Source organism: Epinephelus lanceolatus, chromosome 18 (assembly GCF_041903045.1).
Source record: "Epinephelus lanceolatus isolate andai-2023 chromosome 18, ASM4190304v1, whole genome shotgun sequence".
Taxonomy (NCBI): domain Eukaryota; kingdom Metazoa; phylum Chordata; class Actinopteri; order Perciformes; family Serranidae; genus Epinephelus; species Epinephelus lanceolatus.
Genome location: NC_135751.1, coordinates 35,464,475 through 35,489,004, shown reverse-complemented (window position 1 = coordinate 35,489,004; position 24,530 = coordinate 35,464,475). Strand labels below are relative to the sequence as shown.

Here is a 24,530-nt window from a genome sequence, read left to right as displayed (position 1 = left end):
GGATGTCTTGTTTGAAGCTAAATGTGGCAAAATGTTGATGTTATTTTCAGCGGGAGACACTTTACAAATGGCACCCCATACTCAGATCAACTCTGAGCAACAAACGGACAGAAACTTTTACCTTAGTGAGGAGGTGTGGTTGAGCCTGTTGCTAGGTATGATGCATTCTTTTAACAGATGTGATTGGTTGTCACAGATGCCCTTTTGCGAGCCTGTAAGGTGTGGACACCCAGTGGAAATGAAATTAACTACTGACTATGAAACCGTTGTCACTGAAATATCTTAGTGTTGTGATCATTTTATTTCTGGTGTTATAGCGTTATTGTGTTAGGTGTGAAATGTGTGTGCATCCCTAATGACATCAACCACACACATTATTCTTGTGCAATCTAATCTGTAGCATTTCATTTAATCACTGTCATCCATCGTTTGGAGAATATTTCTCCGACCTCTTTGTGCTTCCACCATTTTCTCCTCTGATTAAGAAACTCTTAAGACTCTTAAAAGTCCTCCTCTCTACCCCTAACAGTTTTTCACCTTAGGAGCTGTAACTGTTTAGGAGAAATTTTTTACTGAAGTGTAGTTAAAATGCTTTTTATATTTTCTGTCCTAATTTCATTAACATTCAAATTAACTGTCATTAAAAACTGATTTAAGAAAAAGTAAAAAAATGTAACTTTTTAAAACATGCCACTTTTAAAAATATTGTTAAGTTATAGAAAAATGTATTGTTTGTTATGTAAGTTTATTCTGATCTACAGTAATAGGTCACATGACTAGAGTTCAGGGGTCACACGAGTGGCATTATGGGCTGAGGCAGTACGGCGGCAGAGAGCGCCAACGTGGCTACAGAGCAGAGAGCTGACATGGTTGCATAGAAGATACATAAAAATAATTTTTTGCACCTTTATTTGGGTTTGTATCTGATTATAATATTCATTTAAGTGACCTGTGTGGACATTTGTTGAGAGACTGTAAAAGTAATTAAGAGATTTGCATTTCAAACCTTGTTTTCATGTTTTTTATTTTTTGTAGTTTTCACGGTGTCTGGGTGCCTGCGGAGGAGGGAAGGATGGAAATAAAACTTAAAAGACATTTGTTTGATGCATGGCCATTATTTCCTTAAACCGGTGCAGTTACAGGAGCTCTTTTAAGGTCTAATATGCTCTGTGAATAACTTATCTTTATAAAATTTAGTCTTAACTTTAAGGGGAAATTCTGAGAAAGCATCACAATTGACTCTTTGATTCTTTGTACTAGGAAGTTTTGTGAATACAGCCCCAGGAAAAGACAACACTTACAATATTAAGATATCCAAAACCTCACAATATCTATAAAATATGGATATATATAGTGCCCAGCCCTATGTTACTCATGATATTTTAAAAAAATAAGCCTTACAAACAGGGTTATGTCGTGCTCCCGCCTTTGTCAACACATGGAGCAGGGGGGAATTGTGGGTAAGGGCAGCCACGTCCAGGGGGACCAGGCCCTGCTCGCTCACCCTGTTCACCCCCTTCTCCCTTTCTCGCTCCCAGTCTTTCTCCTTCTTCTCCCCTCGCTCCCACATGCTTCCTCCTCCTCCTCCTCCTCCTCCACAGTTGGTATGGTCTCTGGACAGCAGGCTTTGCACGGCCAAAGTGTCCTCATTTTCCACTGCTTCCCACAGGGTCTTGTACTAACGGGGAGCAGGGGGAGAGGGCAAAGGGCCAATATGGGGAGGGCAGGCAAGCGTGAAAGACAGAGGAAGAGAATTCATACTCATAAGAGAGATTTATTTTATGGGGGAGAGGGAAGGGAGTTGCTGTGCAAAGAAAGTAGATGAGACAATAATACGGTGACACGTAAATCAAGTCATAAATCAGAGCAGCAATCTTGGCTGGAATAATGTATTCATAGTGACACACAGTTAACATGTAATGGCTTAATAAGATCTTGTAATTCAAAAAAACAAAAAGACACTCTGCCAGACAGGATAGCATTTTAACCAAAGCAGAAGTCGGCAAACTTTACTATCAAAATAGCCATTTTTACCCAAAAATGTTAGAAAATATAGCCACAAGCAGCAATCCTAGTTTCAAGATCTCTCTCGGCCAATAGAGCGAAGCAGCTTAGTTACCCAAAATCAAAGCCATAAGCTGCAGCAAGTGGGTTTTGGGCTCCACAAGGCTGAGCAAAATTACTTTACTTTGTGTAATTCAGTCTAAATAAGTGAGACAATCACACACTTGTCCCACCATTACAATGTATGCAGCATTTTTTTAACTGAACGAAACTTGGTCTGAGCGTTCAGATGTTAGTTTCAGATGTGTCCACTGCACTCAATCAGGATTGCTCAATAAAATTTGAGTTATGGCCCATTTCCTTTTAAGCCCCGCCCTTTGCGAAGCATTTTGGTGGTGGCGTTAATACCAGGGATGATGTTTTCTTATAGGCTGACGAAGTAGCTAATGAGGTGGACGGTATGCCAGAGTCTGAGATCCATAGTGGCTCACAAGAATTTCCATACACTTGGGATGATAATAAAAATAATTAGCTAATATGTTACATAAATGTTAGCTAACTTCACCTCATTGGTGTGGATAAGCGCAGCATGGTGATTTTGTGTATTTTCAGACATGAGACAACTTAAATGTCCAGTGTGTAGGATTTAAAGGAATCTGTTGACAGAAATTAAATATAAAAAGTATGTTTTCTTTGGTGTAAAATCACCTGAAAATAAGAATCACTGTCTTTTCGTTATCCTAGAATGAGCCGTTTATATCTACGTAGTGAGCCGGTTCTCGACTACGGAGTCTGTCATGTTGCACCGTTTCTACAGTAGCCCAGAACAGACAAACCAAACACTCAGTAAGTTTAAATGCACAGTTAAGTGGAGCTACTGTTATATCTCAACTCGGCCATTTAATTGGACTACTGTCCTTGTGCCAGTATACGAGCAAGAGAGGGGAATCGAATCATTGACCGAAGTATGTCCAACAGGTGTGTATGTCTCCGTTACAACAGGTGGGGATAGATAGCTTTCAGCTTATTAGTACTGGACCTTTTTCTGGCCGACCTATTACATCACAGACCAAACAATCGAGCATCGTCCAGCTGTTCTGCCACTTTTTTGAACAGGTCGTCATCCTGTTTTTTCCTCCCATCCATGTGTTTTAAAATATTAAACTCTTTCATCTGACACAGCATGAACTGTGTCTCCTCATCCTTCTACAACTGCACGGCTCTGGATGTAGATTTTGACATGTTGTCACTGGCTTCTTCCTCTGTTCTGCATTTAATGCTATTCGACGTCCAGGTCAAAGGCCGGGATGGAAACTGGGGAGCATACAGAGCGCCTCGGCGAGTTTGGGTCCAATACGTACCAGAGTGATTTGACTCCCATTCGCATTATCTGGGTACCCTGGAAATCCAGAGTTCTCACGAGAGCACAATTTGAATTTGCTCAGCGAGTCACTCTGGCAATCAGTAATGATGCTCATTACCCATGCCCTTGGAGCCGAGCTGCACCAATCACATCGGTGTATCTGATATAGGCGGGCCAGAGGCGAGCTAAACAGATGACGACAGCGCTGCGACGACGAAGTCCGGAATCAGTCAGTAAACTGGCTACAAGATGGCTACGGATGAACACCAGCTGTTTGAAACGGCTTTGGCTGCTACAGTGAACGAGTTAGACTTGGCTTTTTCTCTAAAAGAGGAACAGAAGACGGCGCTCAAATCTTTCCTTTGCAAGAAGGACGTTTTTGCTGTTTTGCCGACCGGATACGGCAAGAGTCTAATCTACCAGTTAGCTCCGCTGGTAGCTAAGCTCTGGATAAGTCACCCCGTGTATTGTTCTGATTGGTCGTAGTGTTATCCAATTGCGTGCAGTGATATTTACAAATGCATGCTTGATGCCGCCCCTCGAGTTGGGCCATTTGCATTACCCATGGCCAGACCCTAAATCTTTCTAGATTTGGGTCTGGATTTCCAGGCTGTTATCTGGGTGCGTTAGTCTGACTTTAATAAACTTGTTTGTTCACATGTATTTTACATGGTTTTTGTCGGGCTGACACAATAAATCGATTTTCTCTAATGTCATGTTAACATCCTGGCTCTATACGGGGCTTTTCATGCTTTCACGTTGGCCACTGTAGTTAGCAGCCCCTCTGCGACGAGCCAAATAGCATTGGAAAAACACTCATTTGTAATGTTCTTTATTCATTTACCAGTTTTAATCACTTGTCTGTTTGTTTTGAAGAGCAGGAGACCTCTTTGGATAAATCGGCTCCTGGTAGAAAACCTCCTGAACAATGAACACTGAAGGAATACGAACCACGAATTCATACTTGGCACACAGAAGATTCAGCTGGTTGTAATTTGTAGTCCTCACCACTAGATGGCATTAAATCCTACACACTGCTCTTTTAAACCTTAAATTATCAAACAATAATTTGGTGATCCCAGTTGAAGACCCAAGACTTACAGCATCTGCAGACTTGCTGAGGTGTTTGGGTGCGTCCGTTTCCGAAGCAACAGATGAATCTCCTCCCCTCAGTCTGACAGACAGGTTTCTGTAGATGCGTTTGGGCGAGACAGGACCCAGAGAGCGCCGGCGCTGGGGTGGGTTCCTCATGGACATGACAGGAGAGGAGAGGAAGACAGGGGATAGCTGAAGAGAACGAAGAAAGAAGAAGAAGAAGTAGTGAGTGGTGTGAGGGATTGGTTAGTTCATGGACAGAAAGATTAGGAGCTCCAACCTAGGAGCCATAGAGGGGGAAGACGGGATGAAAAAAGTGGCATTTGAAACCGAAAAATTGACAACATGGGGAGAATGAGGAGGGTGTGAGAAAGGTGAAAGTCATTAGAAACCTGGAGGAGTTGATAGCGGAGAATGAAGTGAGAAATAAATTAAAAAAACAACAGAATATACAGTCAGGCTCACACAGATTCTTCTACAGTAAAGGCAATTTCTGCCGACTTGACGGGTGAGTATAGGCTGAGCTGAGTAGTGCTGTTGTGTGGGTGGATAAATGGATAAAAGTTACAATGCCTGTACACAGTAGATGAAAAATGCCTTGAAGCATTTATTTTTTGTGCCTCTTACTATTCTGCCTTTTGTTCTTCCTTTTTCTTGCTATTATGTGACGCCGGTTTTATTCGCTCTGAATGGAGTCTCTCAGCGCACAAAGCGACCGACCCATCAATCTAATTAACTAAAGAAAAGCAATCTCATGCAGAAGAGCCAAAATTCTCTCCTCATAATAAATACGAATCTCCGCATATCATCAGCTCGACGATAGAAAATCCATCATCGCCACTACAGTAATGATGGTTCATTATCAATTCCATCGCCTTTTCATCATCACAATCAGTCACATTTGAGCCTGAAAATCTGTCTTACAGTTTTTTTCCCCCCAACACTCGGAGCAAGACGCAGTTCTCCCCCTCCCTCTCGCTCTTCAGTCAGCAACTCTTCACTTTCATTTGTCACTGTCTTTCTTCTCATTCCCCCTTTTCTCTCCGCTTTCTCTCCACAGCCCTGTAGTTTGGAGTGATTTTAACGTCGCCTTGGTTTACGTCATGCCCCGAGCATTCAGATCTGAAGAGCATCTTTGGGAAAGGGGGGATACTCAAACTCTATCCTCTGTGTCATCTCTCTCTCTCATCACCACGTTCCCGTCTAAAGGAAAGCTTCAGATTTCAGCGTTTTATGGAGTTGAATCTCAAGTCAAATCCACTGCCCTTGCGTGAAAGTGAATACTCCCCTAGTTGGTGCCAGCTGAGGACAGAATATGAGGGCTCTGGCCACAACGACGCCACATGACACGATACCTTGCTTCCTCACCGTCAAACTCACAGGCTTGCACAGTAGCTACACTGTCTATATGTGGGGATGCGGGTGTATTGTGTAATATACCAGCCACTGTTATTGGTGCAGTTTTCCCTTGTTTGCTTATTATGTCTTACATCAGTTGCGGAAAGTGCTGATGGAACAGTTGAGGGAGAAGATAAGCTTTAGTGTTTGTCTTTTTTTTTTGAGCAGCACAAAGATAAGACACCTGGGAGGAAAAGAAAAACATATTTGCAAACTGTGCTGGTATTGCAGCAGAGGGAATATGTGAGTGGGGTCTTGTTGGGTGCTTAAAAAGAACCTACGCTGGCCCCCGAACAGACATACACAATAGATTCATTGTGGTTTTGTTGCATGCCAGTTCCTCAGGTTGTGGTGATGTTGGTTTTTTATCTCAGTGCTGTGGCCCACACGCTGAGAGTAAGGTCTGCTGCAGCATATTTGCAAATAGGCTTTCAGTTTTGCCATGCTGCTAGATGCTGTGGCTCACAAGTTCAGATGTGGATGGAAACATCTGATGACTAATATTTCTCAGCCCAGAGGAAGTGACGCAGGATATTAATTTGTGCAAACAAACCGCAGAGGACATCACATTCAAAGGTTATCAGACTGAATCTAACTTTACTTACAAAAATGCATTTTGTTTACTGTAGTTGTGTCTTTCAGCTTATTTAGGGACACACAGACATTGTGGAAAGGCAATAGTCAAATGAACAACAGCAGAACATTAGGTAATGAATACTTACAGTAAGCATGCCGTGTCAATAGTGACAGATTACAGCCTAACATGTCACAAAAAGATGGAATGATTATTAAAATTTCTACAAACTAAAACATTTCCCTCGCTATTTCATTTTTATTTTGTATACTGTAAGTGTAAGTGTTGGGAAATAGTGAACTATGTAATTAAACTAATAGTTTAACTACATTTTGCAGTAGCTTGCTGGTAGTTTAACTTCAGTTTATACTTGAATAGTGATTTCAGTATCGTGCCTTTGCAGAAAGCTTTGGATTAACCTTCTAATCTCAATCAAACGCTCCCCTCCATTGGCACTTTACACATACATATTTTCAAGGCTGCTTGTAGTGGTTTTAATATTTTAGTATTGTATAATCTTTTTACGTATGTAATTGTTCTTACCAGTGTTATTCTGTTTTATAGTTGTGTGCATGTTATACTGCTATACATTTGTGTGTCATTCTTTCCATTTATGCAGTTGTTTTTAAATGTTCTATCGAAATAAACTTGATTTGATTCAAGTAGTTAAATCAAAGTTGTTTTTTTTGCAATTTTGTGTAGTTAACTACTGAAACTACAAACAATAATGTGACATAAAAGGACAGGAATGATTTTTTTGCTTCTCTAACGTTATTTAAGCCCCTCTGACCACAATTTATCAAGTCTTGATCATGGCAATTTATTAACAAATTGACACAGAAGTTGTTGCATGCCATTTTAGAAGTTGCATGACTAACTCCTACTTGGTGTAATACCCCCACCTGGACTCTAGTGTCTAGAAGGCAGGTGTGGCGAGTGACTCATTATATTATATTTCATGATAATTTCATGCATTAAACTAATAGTTTAACTACATTTTGCAGTAGCGTGCTCATAGTTCAACATTAATCATACTTGAATAGTGATTCAATTTTTAAAATACTTTTTTTGTTGTTATTTTTGTGTAGTTAACAACTGAAACTACAAACAATAATGAGACATTAAAAGAATTATCTCGTCTTTTACCATTGCTTCTCCACTGTAACTGAACCCCCCTGACCACAGTTCATCAAGTTTTCATTATTGCAATTTACTAACAAATGTCCAGAGAAGTTGTTGCATGCTGTTTTAGAAGTTGCATGACTAACTCCTGCTTGGTGCAATACTCCCACCTGGACTCCAGTGACTTTTTGTATATTTTGTAGTTTAACTACATTTTGCAGTAGCTTTCTGGTAGTTCAACATAACCCATACTTGAATAGCCATTGAAGTAGTTAAATCACTTTCTTTTGCCATTTTTGTGTCATTAACGACTGAAACTACAAACAATTATGGAACATAAAAGGGATGATATTGTCTTGATTGATGCAGTTTACTAACAAACTGACAGAGAAGTTGTTGCATGCTATTTTAGACTAGCTCCTGCTTGGTGTAATACCCCCACCTGGACTCTAGTGTCTGGAAGGCAGGTGTCTGACTGAGGGACGCTACATACAGAACCAAAGCTGATATTCCTTTGCACTTTTTGAATAGTTGATTTTTTTATTTGATTTATGTTGGCTATGCAGTTAACTGAGTTTAGAGGCATTTTTGCTGGCATGTCACTCTGTATTATATTTTCTTTTAATTTCATGCATGTACTTTGTCAACATGAAGTCTTTACAAAGTAGTTTGAACTTTTAATGCAGCTTTAGTTAACCAAACCAGATCTCTCTCGCCTGGGAAGCTTTGTCGTAGTTCAACTTCTTTTAGTGTGAAGTAATTGGCAGCTTGCAAAGCTATGATTTCAAAGTAGCTTCCCCAACAGTGTGATCACATAGCAGCACCATCACAGCCTTTTCAGACAGCTTATAAACTATACACACATCTGCAGACAAACGCCTCGGAGCAAAAATACCAGACAGAAAGCTATCATACGCCCACAGGTAAAAGTGTGAAACGCAATGGGGCAATAAAGTCGATGCATTTGGACAACAGGTTAAAAACTACGCCCAGTATGAGCATTAACAACTGTTAAAAGTTTAATTTCTTACCGTTAAGTCTTTACTTTCACTTTAATCGGCCTATTCTCCAACGCTGCACCGGTGCTTCTACATATTTTACACACCCGTTAGTCGGGTATAATCCATTTTACCGACTTCAGGAGTTTTCACCTCTGAGGGTGAAGCGCACCTGAACGTAACACCCGGCTGAGAGACTGCCGCTTCTCTGCACACACACAGACACACGCGCGCGCACACACGTCTTCCTTGTTCCGCCCTCTTCCTACTTTATCTCATCTCATTTCTGTGAAACTTTTGTTTCAAAACTAACTACAAACAAGTGTTGTTTCATATAAATAACCTGATAGGCTTTATCTTTGTAGACTCACAGGTGGGAGCTAGTCATTGTTTTGCAAGTCACAAGTAAGTCAAATTTATGCACTCATGTCAAGACAGACAAGTCCCAAATCAAGTCCCAGGTCTTTGTGCCTTAATTTTTGAGTCCTACACAAATCACTATGCACTTTTCACCAAATTTAATGCCATTTTAACAACAGAGTAATAATATATTACATATGCAAAATGAATGAATGATTTTCAAAAGTTGTATTTGTTAAAATAAGTTAGTTAAAACAACTAAACATAATCATAAAAAAGTAGTGTTGGCATTGCACTTTCATTGCATATCATCATGAGATCCGAACTCTTGTTTAGTATGCATTTTTAATTTCTCCTAGCTATTTGGGATCAGTAGGACCTGATAAGTAAAAGAACCTAAGTCCCAATGTCTTCAAACAAGTACTTACTAATTAGCAGTATCTTAGCTTGTTAGTGTTTACTACTAAAATTGGTCAAATTTGTTGCCATATCAAACTACAAACATAAATGAATAAGTTTCAACCATAAAATGTGATCAGGTTTTGGACCTTCTTTATTTTTGTGTCAGCTGCAGACTGACTCAGCAGAGGTGGATGCCATCTTGTTTTTACTACCACAGTATTGCACATGAAAGTGTCCACAAATGAGGACAACAGGTTTAAGTTGAGGTCAAGTAAACATACAAGGATGCAGGGTCTCAGGAGGATCATATAGCACTATCAACCTGTACCACAACTGAATTAATCTTAGTTAGTTAATCACAGTTGTATTTAACTCATCTCATGGTGGAAAAAATGTCTAGTACTTCATTCATTCATTATCTGCTTATCTTGTTGGTGGCTGCAGGGGGGCTGGAGCCTATCTCAGCTGTCATTGGACGAGAGGTGGACCATCACAGATCTGACACAAAGAGACAAATAACCATTCACACTCACGCCTACGGGCATTTAGAGTCACCAATTAACCTAACCTGCATGTCTTTGGGCTGTGGGAGGAAGAATAAACCCACGCTGACACAAGGAGAACATGTAAACTCAACACAGAAGGGCCCCAGCTGGCCAGTGGGATCGAACCTGGAGCAGGTGGCAGTGCTAACCACTGCACTGTAACCATCTTTTACTTTTTAAAACTAGAACTAGAAAATGCATCAAACTAGAGAGCCAAGAGCCGCTGCACAAGCGTGTGCCGCCATTTTGATCGCCATCTCCTGCTCTCTTAACAAACTAGCTTGGGGAAGTATTAAGTCAAGTCAAAAGGTTCAAGTCCAAATGAAGTCACAAGTCACTGGTGTTCAAGTCCAAGTCAAGTTAAAAGCCTTTTTTGATTTTGTCAAGTCTAATGTCATCAAATTTGTGACTTGAGTCTGATTCATGTCCAAGTCATGTGATTCAAATCCACATATCTCTGTCGACTATATTGTTCGCTAATAATCCAGAATCTTTATAGCTACAGTAAAGTTAAAAGATTTTATGCGCCCTTTTAAAATGCATGGTAGGATAGCTAGTCTTTGAAAAACCAGATTGAGCAGTGTAAGGCTTGTACTAACAGTGAATGCGGTATTGTTTCTGAGCAGTGAAGCATCTTAATGTCACCAGACAGACACAGCCCTGCAATACTTCTGTCAGTCTCTACCACAGTTAAATATATACAGGCTTGTCACTGAGTCATAATTACATAGACATCGTTGTCAGTGGAAACAGTATGTTGTGATAATGCAAGCAGAGTGGTGAAGTGTGGGTTGGTGACTGGAAACAGGTATATAGCTATATTTAGGGTATAACTCAACGCCCCCAGTGATGACTGTTGTATATAACTGAGTGGGGGAATTAAATCTGCACAAAGTGTTTCTTAATCTATTACTACATGATTGTTTTACACTATAGAGTCGTTTTTGTGCGTGTGTGTGTGTGTGTGTGTGTGTGTGTGTGGAGGGGTTGTACGCAGGAAGTGGTTGGAGATATATCAAGCCAAATGAGAGAGAAAAGCAAAGGCCAAGCAATGAGGGGAAAAAAATGCTTGCATGTTAAGTCTCCACTTATGCTTGGTCAGAAGCTGAATCCATTTGTCTCCGAGCTTTATTGGCCCCTGAAGAATTGTCTATGTGAAATAATTGTCAAATAAAGTTGACAGATGCGCGTCGGCTCGAACCTGAGCAATGAGCGAGGCTCTCTGTCTCTTTCTCTGTTGGTTTATCTCCCTCACAGGGGCCAATAAAACTCAGAGACGGATGGATTTAGCTCCTGTCCAAGCACAAATGGAGACTTTGGAAACAAATATTTTCCACCTGCTTGTCAGAAGTCTGCTACTCTTTTCAGTCAGCCAAACAAGGCTTTGACCACTTCCTGCACACAAAGTACTACAACGCAGTACACTAACTGCCTCCAATTTGTCAGAGGCAACACATATTGCGCACTGAGAAACTGTGCCATTACCCTACACCTGTACACACTCGTGCACACTGTCACACAGAAACTCACACTGTGGCAGAGCTGAACTGGCTGCACTTCATGTCATACACTACTTTGATGTGCTGTGAACTCTGTTTAAGGAGTAGTAGAGAGAGCTTATAAACTGACATTTTGGTAGTGGCTGATAATCGCCCCCACACTCCTATCATCAGATAGTTGCTCTGTTGCAGAGAGGCTTTTGTTGTCATGGCGATAACCAAATTGTGGCCTTCACTGCTAAATGATACTGCAAACAAACTCATGCATCCCACCATATACTCACAGCATATTATTCAGCAATGACATTCCTGGGAGGATGAATTGATGCCGATGCATCATTTTAAAGATAATGTATGCCTCATGCTCAAATGTAAGATATCAGCCTAACCTTGAACTTCAGAGACTTTTGATACACTTACACTTTTGAGAGCACCACTGCATAAAAAACAATGGAGCAACAAACCCTTGAGAAAAATATGTATGACCTAAATAGGCATTTTGTCAATTCAGCTAAGAAACGGTGTAAATATGATAGTAAGGCAAATTAAGTATTTCCATGAGGAAGTTTAAAAGGTCATGCAAAGTTAGTACAGCCTGTGCACCAACCAATCATTAACATAATATAAGAAGTTACATCTATTTGAACAAATTATTTTGAGTGATTTAGAATCAAAACATTTAACCAGAACAGCCCCACACACTGATGAAATGTCAGTTCAAATTTAAATGGTTATAAGCCCCATGCTTCTCTGACTTTTATTATGGAGTACTAACCTGGAATAGTTATACATGATTACTCACCACACAGAAGGGTCTTATTGAATGACAATGAAATAAGTATGGGGAAAGTTATGTTGTTCATTTTCATATTTTCAGTGTTGTTGAGTACGACTAGTTACATGTAACTAGTAGTACATGTAGTCCATCCATCCATTTTCGTAACTGCTAATACTCTTAAGGGTCACGGGGGACTGAGAGGGTGAGAGATGGGGTACACCCTGGACAAGTAGCCAGACTATCACAGGGCTGACACATAGAGACAGACAGCCATTCACACACACATTTACATCTATGGACAATTTAGAGTCACCAATTAACCTGCATGTCTTTGGACTTTGGGAGGAAGCCACAGTACCCACAGAAAACCCACTCTGGACTCCTGGGATTGAACCAGGAACCCTCTTGCTGTGAGGTGACAGTGCTAACCACTACACCACCGTGCCACCCCTAGTTACGTAGTCAAATTACAAAACATTAACTTAATTGCAATCCATGACAGTTATTGAGAAAAAAATATGTAATTAAAATACAGTTACTAATCAAAATTCTGGTGATTACAGAGGGGTTGCATCTAAATATATTACTTTCAGTAAACTGTCTATATGTGAAATATGGCATTTATTCTCTTGCTTTGCATCTCTTTGTTGTACAGGAATTGGGCACTGCGAGTGCTGTAGTGGTAGTTGATGAGGTGGGTGTATTACTGGGTGGATGAGTAGGTCACTGAGGAGGAAGTGGGTTTACTTTCCTGTATATCCCAATGGCCTTTTGGCTGAAAATTGGGTATACAGGCAGAAAAATGGCAACAAATTTGACTGCAATACTAGTGCGCTCATGTTTTTAAGACTTTTTTTACTTTATTGCCCAGTTAAAACATGTGCTAGAAAAGTAATCAAAACCTAATCAAATGTAATAACTTCCATTACTTTGACGAAGCAATTAAAATAGTTACATTAGTTACTATTTTTTTAACATGGTAACCGGTAATCTGTGACCTTTAACTTTTCAAAAGTAACTATTTGCTATTTATTTAATACAAATCTTTAATTCAATTCAGTTTCATTTATAAAGCCCAATATCACAAATCACAATTTGCCTAAGAGGGCTTTACAGCATATGACATCCATCTGTCCCTTGGACCCTCACAGCAGATAAGGAAAAATTCCCCAAAAAAACCCTTTAACGGGGGACAAAAAAATATAGTGTAAACGTCAGTCGAATCTGGACAGTATTGTTACTGGAACTCAACATTTCCACAGGCCCCTGATAGCTACACATTCTTAGACCCCAAATAGTAATTTAGCAACCACAGCGGTACAACTAAACACCAAATAATTACAGTGCAGCAGACATATTAAATACAAAAAAGCCTGCCCGTGACCTCTTAAAGCTTTCAACTTCATCGCTGACCCTAGCTAACATGTGTTTGAATGACACAATTTCTAACATAGCATCTTTCCATTTTTCAAAATCTAGAGGAGATGTATTTTTCCAGAGAAACAGCTGTGATGACCCCGACATTTATCACAACAAGGTCATATTTTGACACATCTGGCAATTCTGTTCGGTCCCCCATAAAGCAAAGCCTTGGTGATTTAGGTACCGTTGTAACTAGCCACTTCCCTATATGATCCACAACTTTTCCCAAAAATGGGTTAACCAGTTTACATTCCCAGATTGCATGTAGAAATGTTCCTGTTTCTGACATTTCCAACATAAATTATTAGCCAGTCGATCCATCCCGTGAAGCTTAGAAGGAGTAAAGTAAAACCTATGAATTAATTTACAGTGAAAAAATCCCCCTTGCCTCCTTTATATTTATGAATTTCATCCTTTTATTGGTTTCAAAACATCTTGCCAAAGGGCTGCAGTTGAAAAATAGGCAGCTAACTAACACTGACACATTCACAGAAATGCTGATGTGCATTGTAAAATAATAAATAAATAAAATAAATGAAATGAAATATACATTTCTGCATTTGCCTTTTTAACTAATATCTATTTGACTTTTACTTTAGCCATTTATCTTGTGAATGAAATGTTTTTTGTTTAATAAAGTTTTGATTGAAAAGAGGGGGCGTTAAAAAAACACTACCGCCTTTCTTCCTCGAGCTTAAACGACGTCACTACATCACTTTCAAGTTTAACGGTTAGTTAACGGATTTGAATATATGTATTTTATTTGATAGCGTTGTTGGTGCTTTTTATTTTGGCGTTTTAAAGGAAAACTTAAAAAAAAAGAAATTGTTTACTGCAGCTTACATTTGTTTATGAGAAACCTGTCCAAGTTACTATTTAGCTAGCTAAATGTTACAAGGGCTACAAGCTGTGTTAGCTAACATGTATGCTAGCTCAACGCATCATATTGTGAAAACCAAGCAACCAAGGGCTGAAATGCTAGCAAACTGCCAGTAGCTAGCTAAAAAAGAAACTGTATACTGCAACTAACGTTAAGGTTTGTGTTTGAGGAACTTGACATTTTATTATTTAGCTAGCTTAATGTTACAATGGTTACAGCTGTGTTGCTAACATCTATGCTAGCTCAACGCATCATATAACAACCAAGCAACCAAGGGCTGAAACGCTAACAAGCTGCCTGTAGCTGGCCTCAAATTACTTTAAAAAAGAAAATATATACTGCAACTTGGTTTTGTGTTTGAGGAGCTTGACATGTTATTATTTAGCTAGCCTAATGTTACAGTGGTTACAAGCTGTGCTAGCTAACGTCTATGCTAGCACAACCAAGGGCTAAAACGCTAACAAAATGATGTAGCTAACGTTAGCTAAAAAAATAGGTTTCAGCCTCTTATGAGTATTATTTTAGCACCCTATGTCTACCAAAGAGGAAAAGATATATTTACAAACTCAATTATGTTGGTCTAGCTTAGTGTCCCTTCTTCTTACCTTGCTTATCTAGGAGAAATGATCCCACTGGCTTGAACAGGAGTACTCTGATGTTTACAACTATTTGATCAAATCACCAGGTAAGATCATTATTTAACCTAACAAACATCAAAACCAGGTCTTACACAGCTTAATTAGTTTCAATTTGTACAATTAGTCTCCACAAATTGGCAACTGTAACTATATTTAATAGCCTCAGTTATATTAAAGCTAGCTACATCTCCAATATGACATCCAGTTTTGTGTTATCAAGGCACAGTTTTATAAAAACCTGTTTGCTATAAGTTAAAAGGAGACACTTTGATGCAGTACACACAGTCAGTGGAGAGTGTTGAAGTGTTTTTTACTCTGTTGTGGGCTGTACTTAATTGCACTAGCTCTTTTTGCTCACCTGCCTCACTTATAAAATGATTTGTTAAACATTTTGTACTTTGGCAGGTGGAACGACCAACATGACGTGTGCGGATATTGTTTATGATAAGATCCACTTCAGACATGACCCAAAATGGAGCGGCCGCCTGGGGCCTGCAGAGGGAGGTGGGCTGCTGCTCTGTGTGGCCTGTGTCATGGAGATGATAGAGAGTGACGATATAGCGGTGAGGAATATATGATTAATTTGTCTTATGTGAATAAGAAGCTTTCCTTCTACCAATATTAATCCCTCCACTATTTGGCTGGATGGTGTATGTTAAGTTAAAGGTATGTGTATGTGTGTTTCCCCCTGCATTTTCTGTCTAAGGTACTTTTTAAGCTGGACCAAAAAATATTTATGGAAAATAAATTATACTTTTAATTTCCCCTGATGCACAGGCTTTATTTACATTCCCATATCTCTCTCCCTCTCTCTGTCTCTGCTGTATAGTCAGTGCGGAAGTCTTTTGCCTTGTCTGGTATCAGTGAGGTGCTGAAGTGTTCTCCAGGGTACTTGAGAGAGCTGCTCGGACAGGACCACACAGTCTCTCTGCGTTTTACTGCTTCTCTACTGGGTGAGAAATAGTGGCACACACAGCATGAGATTAGGATGTTGAGGAAGGACTAGCAACAATGATTAAGGCGACTTGTATTTCTCACCTGTTCTGTGTTGGCACAACTTACAGGCTGATAAGTCATAATGAAGGTGTTAAGAAGGTCACTTAATAAGAAGCACCAACAGGAAATATGGCAGAGCATTGCACATAAATTGAACCTCCTTGGAACTAATCTCCACTGGGTCAGTCCACAGTCGTGCTAGTGCTGCAGTTACATCACTGCTTCTCTGCAAGGTCACACTGAACAGTCGACACAATAGATTTTATCACACTACCTGGGCAGTGAGGCACAGATATTTTCACAGCTTTCAACACAATACAGTAATATTGAAAAAAACAGATCCACATAGATAATAGAGCTGACCTGCTGTTCATTGCTTTTCTTTCAGCTTAATCGGAGTACACACTCTTGCCATCTGTGGTAGGATTAAACCAGTACATTACATTTATTGATGAAGTGGGCAGAGATTTGTGCCTTAATTAAGGGCTGGGTGTTGCTTTTTGTACCCAATGGTTTAATTGATGTTCCTTTTTTATGACAGCTAGGTTAAATTTAATGTGTAATTGTATTATCAAGGCATAGTTTAATTATTTAACCGACACTCTAAAAAAATAAAAATCATTGATCTAGTTTATATTTAAGTAGACAGATTGATTCTATGTCTAAGTTTTTTTCAGATGCTTTTCCACTCAATCAAAAATCAATGTCTGGGGTCTTACTTTTTTGTAAACTGTGCAGAATTTGTCAGCTACTGTTTGTAAACCACGTTGCCAGTGAAAGTGAAACCAAACCCCATTTGCCATATTTGCATTTTCCAATGCTTTGTCTACCGTTTTCGTAGCTTCCTCTGGGATGCATGCTGCTTACTGTCTGGCAAGTTCTGACGTCACCTGTGCCCAGGAATGTCCCGAGCATGGCAAAATAAGAGGAAAATACAGGCATAGGGCAGGGTCTCCACAGATTAATACACTGCCACACACTTCTAGTGGGGCATAAGTGATGATTAAGAAGAATTATTAAATCCTGCATAATATATCTTTAAGTTAAAGCCATAGAACATTGGCACAAAACATCAGGTATTGGCACCTTTCTTCTGTTTTAAAAATACAACAATCAGCCTGAAAAACTGAAATGCAGGAAACAATCTGAAAACATTTTGTAACTTGTAAAACAGCATTGTTTTGCATGCGGTTTTATACTTTGCTGATAACTCAGACAAATCATCTAGTGAAAAGAATAGTCAACAACACATCAGATATTGGGGCGTCGGTAGCGTAGTGGATAGTGCCAGCGCCCCATGTACAGGGGCGATGCCTCGACGCAGTGGTTGTGGGTTTGAGTCCGGCTTGCAACCATTTGCTGCATGTCACCCTCCCGCTCTCTCTCTCACCCCTTTTCACTCTGTCCTATACATTAAAGGCAAAAAAACTCGAAAAAATAATCACATCAGATATTGTAACAAAATATAATGAATTGATGAATGAAGATGATCTTTGAGTGGGGGATGAATTGGTACAGCACTTGTGTCTATGTTGACTGTACATAAAGTCGTCAATATTATGACAACCACTTAGCAAAGCCAGTGACCTTGTGAGATAATGCTGATGCACAGGAAGAGTAGCTTTCCAAGCCTTGTGTTGTGGTTAATTCTTTACTGCCAGGGCCAGTATATTGTCCTCACCACAATGAACTGCTAAGCGTCCTATAGGAGATGTTATTAGGGTGGCAGTAGCACTAGTGTGTTAGTTTATAAAATCCTTACACTCACTCTGTTATAAGTATACCGCAGTGTGTTTAATGGTACCATCAGCATCAGAGGAAATTACTACAGTTATGATACTTACTTTCTCACTGGACAAATTTTACTAGGTTATTGCAGCATAACGTATTATGCCATATGAGCCCTAATCAAATTAGTGCAATGAGAGGATATGTGGCAAAGTGGTAAGCCGGTAAAAGCTCTGTTCAGTGTGACAAGACATTAAAAGAGCCATTACAGGGCTTGTGCGATGGTCTGCTGAACTGAGCTTCACCATGTGTCAATGAGAACATAATCCAATATAAAATATGCCTTTCATCTCTCCCACTACATGTTGTCCTTTTTTTAAACATGCTTATATGGTAGTATTTACAGATGCAGCCATAGAAATGGTATCATTTCTTACACACTTGCTTCGTGACATGGCTTTTTCCTGCTACATGTTTTGGATATCAAGCAAAACTAAACCTATTTACAGCAGATGTGACAGTCATACAGGTTCCATTTCCGTAGAAACTAGAGATCGACTGATACTGGATTTTTTAAAGGCCCATGTAATAGCGACAGTTTAAAAAAGATAGAAAGATGATCATTCAATTCTTTTAGTCTTGACTTTGTTAGAAACTCAGGTAGAACTGAACATTTGAGTCAAAGTAATAAATCTGGATCACTGAATATCAAACTCATAAATACCTAAATAGATATATAAATCTTGAACTGAACATCAAACCAACGACAATGTTGGTGGGAGTGATTTTTATTTTGTGAGCTATTAATTTTCCTCCAAGTCAGCCTGAGATTCTCAGGTACACAATGAGGCATCACCTTGACTTTGTGTATGGAGCCTCCATGCAAAACAGTGATCAGAGATGGGCAGTACTTCTATTACTTGTATTTAAAATGCGTATTTCAATTATTTTTGAGCATTTTGTAATTACTATTTGACAAGGCTGGAACAAAATATCAAAGTAAGCTGTAACAAGATTCTTAAGAATGGAGTAATTTGTGTTTTCAAAATACTCAGAATACTTTTCCCCTGATTCATAAAACATAAAAAAGCAAGAGTAGGTCAAGACCTAGTTTAAAGCTGTGTGTGAGACACGAGAGGGATTTTGATTTTGGAACAGGAAGTGACAGCACTTCACTCAGTCACAGACTTTCGCTCTAGTGCAATAGTGGGCTGCAGGAATGAGTCCTAAACCCTGAAATGAGCTGGCATTTTTGCACTCCTGGTTGTCTTGTCTGAAAGTCAATGGGGCTTTTTGAATGGGTTTTTGGTTGGATGCCTGAAGTAAGGTCTGTGGTTAACACAAGAGGCTTTCACATTGTGTTCTACGACATGAAGTATGTCAGTAAATACCCCACTTGAATTTTGAAGCCTTCATGGTTTCTTAAAAAACATGGTTACTATGCAGTGGCTAAATGAGACTACAGAACGTCATCACAGGGAATACGACTTAACCGCCTTGTTGTGGTGGCGATGTTAAGTCATGCCACTGTGGAGTAGTTCCTTTATATCCCAACTTTACCTTTTTACTTCTGGGGATTGCATTAATGGCAGTGTTGTTTATTTGTTAAGATTATCTTGCTGAACAAAATGTGCAAGTGTTATAAACTTTAGTTTTCTGCAATAATCTGAAATCCAGTGTAAGAATCCCATTGGCTTTTTGCTGAGGGAACCGGGGGTGTTACAAATAAATATCAGTCCTGTAGCACTCTACAGCCCGCCAAAAGATCAATGTCAGTATGCTAAAATGAAGAACAATATACTTTGACACACTCAGATAGCAGAGGGGACTGTGCTTTATCTGGAGCTGCACCCACTGATCAAGCTCCTTTTTGCTCGATTTAACACATTCCTCTCGTTTTCAGCTCCAATTGGTGATACACAGCCCATTTGGCCAATAACGATAGCTTGTGACACACCCTAGCTGCGGCAATTAATCAGCCAAACCGATAAACTGGGTGACCTCTAGCACAAACTGTACAGTCTGAACAGTTAGACCTTTATTTTTGTAATTGTATAGTCTATTTTGTCAAGCTACCATACTTCTTAACCTAGTTAGTTTCTTTAATATAGTATGAGTATTCATTATGTAGCTTCCTTTTTTTATAACACCTCTGTGAGATCTCTGTACGTTGCAGTGGGATTGTGCTGTTTAAACCTAGCCTTTCATTACTGTTCTGTCCCCAGGGATGCTTCACACTGTGGAGGACCCAGCCACTCTGGAAAAGGTTGACCAAGGTGAAAAGATGCCTCTTTGTGTTTTGGATACTGTGTGTGTGTGTGTGTGTGTGTGTGTGTGTGCGCGCGTATATACATACACCCCTACTCACATTACACTCACATAAACATACACACTTGACATTTTATGTAAGTGTTATAATGCAGATAGTGTGAGAGTGCACACACACACACTCGCACGCATAGGCTGTGAGTCACTTTTTATCTCAAAGACACTTACACAAGAACTCCTTGTGACTGTGATAATGGTTACTAAGGTGATCCTACAATGACTCCACATACCAGTTTCTAAACTTAACATTTTTTGAAGGCTTTGACCTCATTTCACATGTTGATATTCTCTCCATGCTGCACTCTGCAGTACCTTTTCTCTTTATATTTAATGATCAGTGTAAGCTGCCATATGCAGAATTTGTCAGACGTTGGCCTCTCAACGAACTAGCTGTTTTTAGCGCACAGTCAGATTTGTCTCACTGCGGCAAAGTCTTTCAAAATGCAAAAATGTTTTGCTAAGTGCAAATGACAGAATGATTTTATGGTAGCTGTCTTAAAATGCCCAAGGGACCACTTTGCTGTAATAGTTAGTAGAGTGCTTAAATTTTGACACTGCTGTTGCTCTTTGCACAGGGAATGTGTGAAGAACACATTATGAAACACATCTGAGCCCTATAAATAATACAGTCTTAATGTATGTATGAGGAGAAACAAAGAAGGGGAAAACAAGCCAGGGATTGGAACCTTTCTAACATCAGTCAAGCAATCAACTCAAAGAGAGCTTTGGTTTTAGCTGAGAGGTATACCTGCATATTGTCCTAAGGGCTGTGACATCAGAAACAATGTGGACTGTTGGTAGAATATAAAAACATCAGAGCAAGTCTCATGAGCCCTAAGGCACAACATGTATTATCACAGTTGCTTACAAAATAAACACTGATTAGGCTACTCATTGATGTTGAATTTATAAATACCTTGAACTGATATTTAGTTTTCCTCTTTCTCATAATTGCAGAGATTTTCCTAGAAAAGTGGCAAGCTGTACCGAACTGTGATGTTTATTTAATGAATGCGTCTCTGTGTTTGTTGTTTGATGTTTTTTTTGTCTGTGTAAATGCATGCATTTGTGTGTGTTTGTGTGTGTCAGTGCTGGTTCAGCTGCTTTCGGAGCTCCAGAGTGAGCTGTCATATCGCTTTGTTTTGGATGAGATACAAAAACAGGTGAGGCAAACACATTTACAGACATATATAGAAACACACCTGCTCATTTACACATGCAGGCACAGAACATGGATCGACATCGTAAAATATTTAACAGCACTTGTGAAATCGACAACATATCCTCCCAGGGTTGTTTAGTAAACAGACAGTGTGCTTGTCTCCCTCTTGCTACTGTTGTGTCACCTCTGGGAGAGGCAGTAGTGGAAAAGCCTCATTCAGCAGCCGCTGCTGCAGGTGGAAAACAGAGAAGCTGTGTAAACTGATGATGACAGAGAGGTATAGCACAAGGTAGAGGTGTAGACATGTCTGATTAGTCTGATAAGAACGTTTTAAAGAAAATGTATTTTTAGAGCCCTCTGTTGAGAATTCAGATTTTTAGTGCAAACTGACTGCTGGAAGAAGAAGCAGGTTTATTTCCAGAGTTGTAAAAAATGAATTACAGGGATGTGTCCCTGAATAAAATATACAGTGATCTGAGTATACGTTGGGGTGTTGTAGTACGTGTAGTTGCGTTTGTTTTAATGTAACGTAAATTAAAAGAATAATTAATACACGGTTCCCAAGGTCATGAAACTCCTTAAAAAGTAAAGTGTTTCGAAGAAGTGATTTATGGGCCTGGAAATAGTTTGGAAATAACAGAATGGCTTGGAAGATGTTTGAATGTACATTGTTTTTGTTTAAAACATGTTCCTATAAATCCCAAAACATGTCTAACGTTACGCAAAATATGTTCCTTGTATTACTAATTTTAAATCTAGTGCTGTGCTACTGTTAAAGTGTCGTAACGTTAGCCAGAGTGGGAGGCTGCTGTAGTATCGCACTGACCACACTGTTGTCTCCAACTAAATCTCAGCCTGTAGGTCAAACAGTTGGCTATTAACGGGGGTTATTTATAGACAACACTAAGCATAACAACACCTGTTTATTTAATCAAATATACATTTTTAATGGTTGAATCACCAGCTATTGTGATCAGGATCTCTGTACATGTATAGATATTTGGACAAGCAATATTCAGCCATTGTGTTGGGTCGTTGACTTTCCTCACCCCGTCATTGACAGGGCAAGACCTTGTTCACACAAGATCGCCAAACAGTTACTAGTCATGTCTGCAGGCCAACTACAGGATCTTTGGCTTTCGATCCCTCAAAAATGGGCGTGTCCTTGACATATGTGAAGTCACGTATGTGCTGGTCCGGATTATTGGCATGCAACAGCGGTGGAAATTTTAGCAAGCGTTAGCAACTTGCTTTTCTGCAAATGTTTGGAAAGCGTGTTAGCACTGTCGCCTCACAGCAATAGGGTTACTGGTTAACCGGTCCCAAGGAGATACATTTTCTCCTGATCACCATTTATTAGACCGAGCATACATTCGTAAGATGCTATTTCCACCATTGCATTAACCCATTCTTTCATTTTAAACTCCTTAAATTCAGTCATTGAAATGGGGTAAAATATAATAGACAAGTTATGGAAATTTTTAGTGGAAGTTTGTTTGTAAATATATGTGTTAACACTGTAATATCATAGTAAAAGTCACATTTTTTATGCCTGTTGTGCTGACCCAAAAAGGTGATTTTGAAAACCCTACATAATACATCATAAGTAAATGTGCACCGACCACCACTGTTTTTCTCATCAGCATTATGTTTTGTCATTTGTCTTAGTTATCTTTTGTAATACTTGCTCATTTCTGCTTACAATATTGTAGACTCTGTGTACCGGATATCTTGGCCAATGAATTAACGTGCATGAGGACAGCCTAGCCATGTTCATCCAGACAAGTTCCTATTCATTGTTGTATATCTATTGTTGATTTTTCATTTTCCCTGTGCAGCTGAATGACCAGCCCAATGTGAAAGGTTTTCAGCACACCTTCAACTTCCTGGGGAGGCTAGTGGAAGCAGTCCCCAGTGTGGCTCACAGACTGGTGACTCAGTACGGTGAGACACTTCAACACACACACATTCACATCTCTCAGCTAAATGAGCACTGGTGTACAAAGGGAAACAGCACTATGTTTTCATGTGTATTGCTTTGCTCTCATAAAGTGGCACTTATAGTCAATATCAGTCTGCAAAAAGCACCAAAAATATGAGTCCACTTTGGTGTTGACATTGCTTTGTTTGAGGGCAGGTGATAAACAGCCATTGTATTAGGAAATGTCAGCAATTCATATCATTCTGCCCAGTTAAGTATTAATACTTGACAAAAGGGTGATGTATTTGCTTATTTAGAAACTGACAGAATGACATTTAGAGAGTTACATATTTGTTTGAGGGAATAGAGAATCCATTATAAAAGAAGTACTTGGGACAGCTTTAAAAATGCAAGTGAGTTAGGATGAGGTTAAATCTCAGATAGCTCATCATACTGTCACATCTCTCATGTGTATCTTCACTGCGCCGCCTAAAAAAATTGGCAAGAAAAATAATGAGATGCAGGGGCAATTCACCTTGAAAGCTGAGATCCGGAAATATATTAGAAATATTACAGTTCACCTCCAACGGAAGAATGTGATATGAAAGAATATTTAATTTGCAGCATCCCTTGTTCCCTCTGCGCACGGATATCCACAATTTTGACCTTTTCAATAATATCACTAATGCATAGAAATGGTTGTACTGTGTCCACTTTAGAAATAGTCCTCCCTGTGCTGTACCCAATTCCACTCCTTCTGCCTCTGAGAAATGGGGAAAAAAGTCACAAAACTGTATTTTTCATATCCTTTCCCATGCACTTTCTCAATTCAATCTCTCTAGCTGCTATGACCTTTTCAATTACGCTCCAGCTGCATTGAGATAACCGTGCAGTGTTCATACTTAAAATTCTATCTGCATTGCCAATCCCAGGCCAGCTCTCGCTGAAAATAAAAAAGCTGCAAAAGTTACGAATACATGCTTATCCAACCTTTCTCCTGAAATCCCAATATATATATGGATATATTTGTATCTTCATATCTGTGTACAATTCTGCAGTGTAGAGGCAGAACAACAACAACTCACCACACCTCCCACACGCACAAATTTAATCTCCGCTACAACCACCTGTATGATGTCTGTCTACTTACTGAACCATTACGGCACTCTGTTTAAAGGGCCTCGTTAATCAACTTCAATGTAGTGTGTGTGTGTGTGTGTGTGTGTGTGTGTGTGTGTGTGTGTGTGTGTGTGTGTGTGTGTGTGTGTTGTAGTGTGTTTGTGTTACCCCTGAGTGCTTGTTTTTACAGGCAATGCG

General features: G+C 39.5%; 2 protein-coding genes across 4 annotated transcripts in view; one reads left to right on the top strand and one right to left on the bottom strand.

Annotated features, from left to right (window-relative positions):
- LOC117268081 (ankyrin repeat and fibronectin type-III domain-containing protein 1) overlaps window positions 1–8,758 on the bottom strand; it is a 36,342-nt gene extending 27,584 nt beyond the window's left edge. Inside the window, exons 1-3 of one of the 3 annotated variants that reach the window (XM_033644245.2) lie at window positions 8,588–8,758; window positions 4,469–4,854; window positions 1,402–1,678 (exon numbers count right to left, since the gene is read on the bottom strand). In XM_033644245.2, coding sequence (XP_033500136.2) covers window positions 1,402–1,678; window positions 4,469–4,624 — 433 coding nt within the window. In that variant the 5' untranslated portion in view covers window positions 4,625–4,854; window positions 8,588–8,758. The remainder of the gene's footprint in view (window positions 1–1,401; window positions 1,679–4,468; window positions 4,855–8,587) is intronic. The other 2 variants (XM_033644246.2, XM_033644247.2) reach the window with 2 other exon arrangements.
- Window positions 8,759–15,497: 6,739 nt separating this feature from the next.
- mei1 (meiotic double-stranded break formation protein 1) overlaps window positions 15,498–24,530 on the top strand; it is a 102,790-nt gene continuing 93,757 nt past the window's right edge. Inside the window, 5 exon segments of the mRNA XM_078161465.1 lie at window positions 15,498–15,660; window positions 15,906–16,031; window positions 20,028–20,078; window positions 21,220–21,293; window positions 23,131–23,236. Coding sequence (XP_078017591.1) covers window positions 15,498–15,660; window positions 15,906–16,031; window positions 20,028–20,078; window positions 21,220–21,293; window positions 23,131–23,236 — 520 coding nt within the window.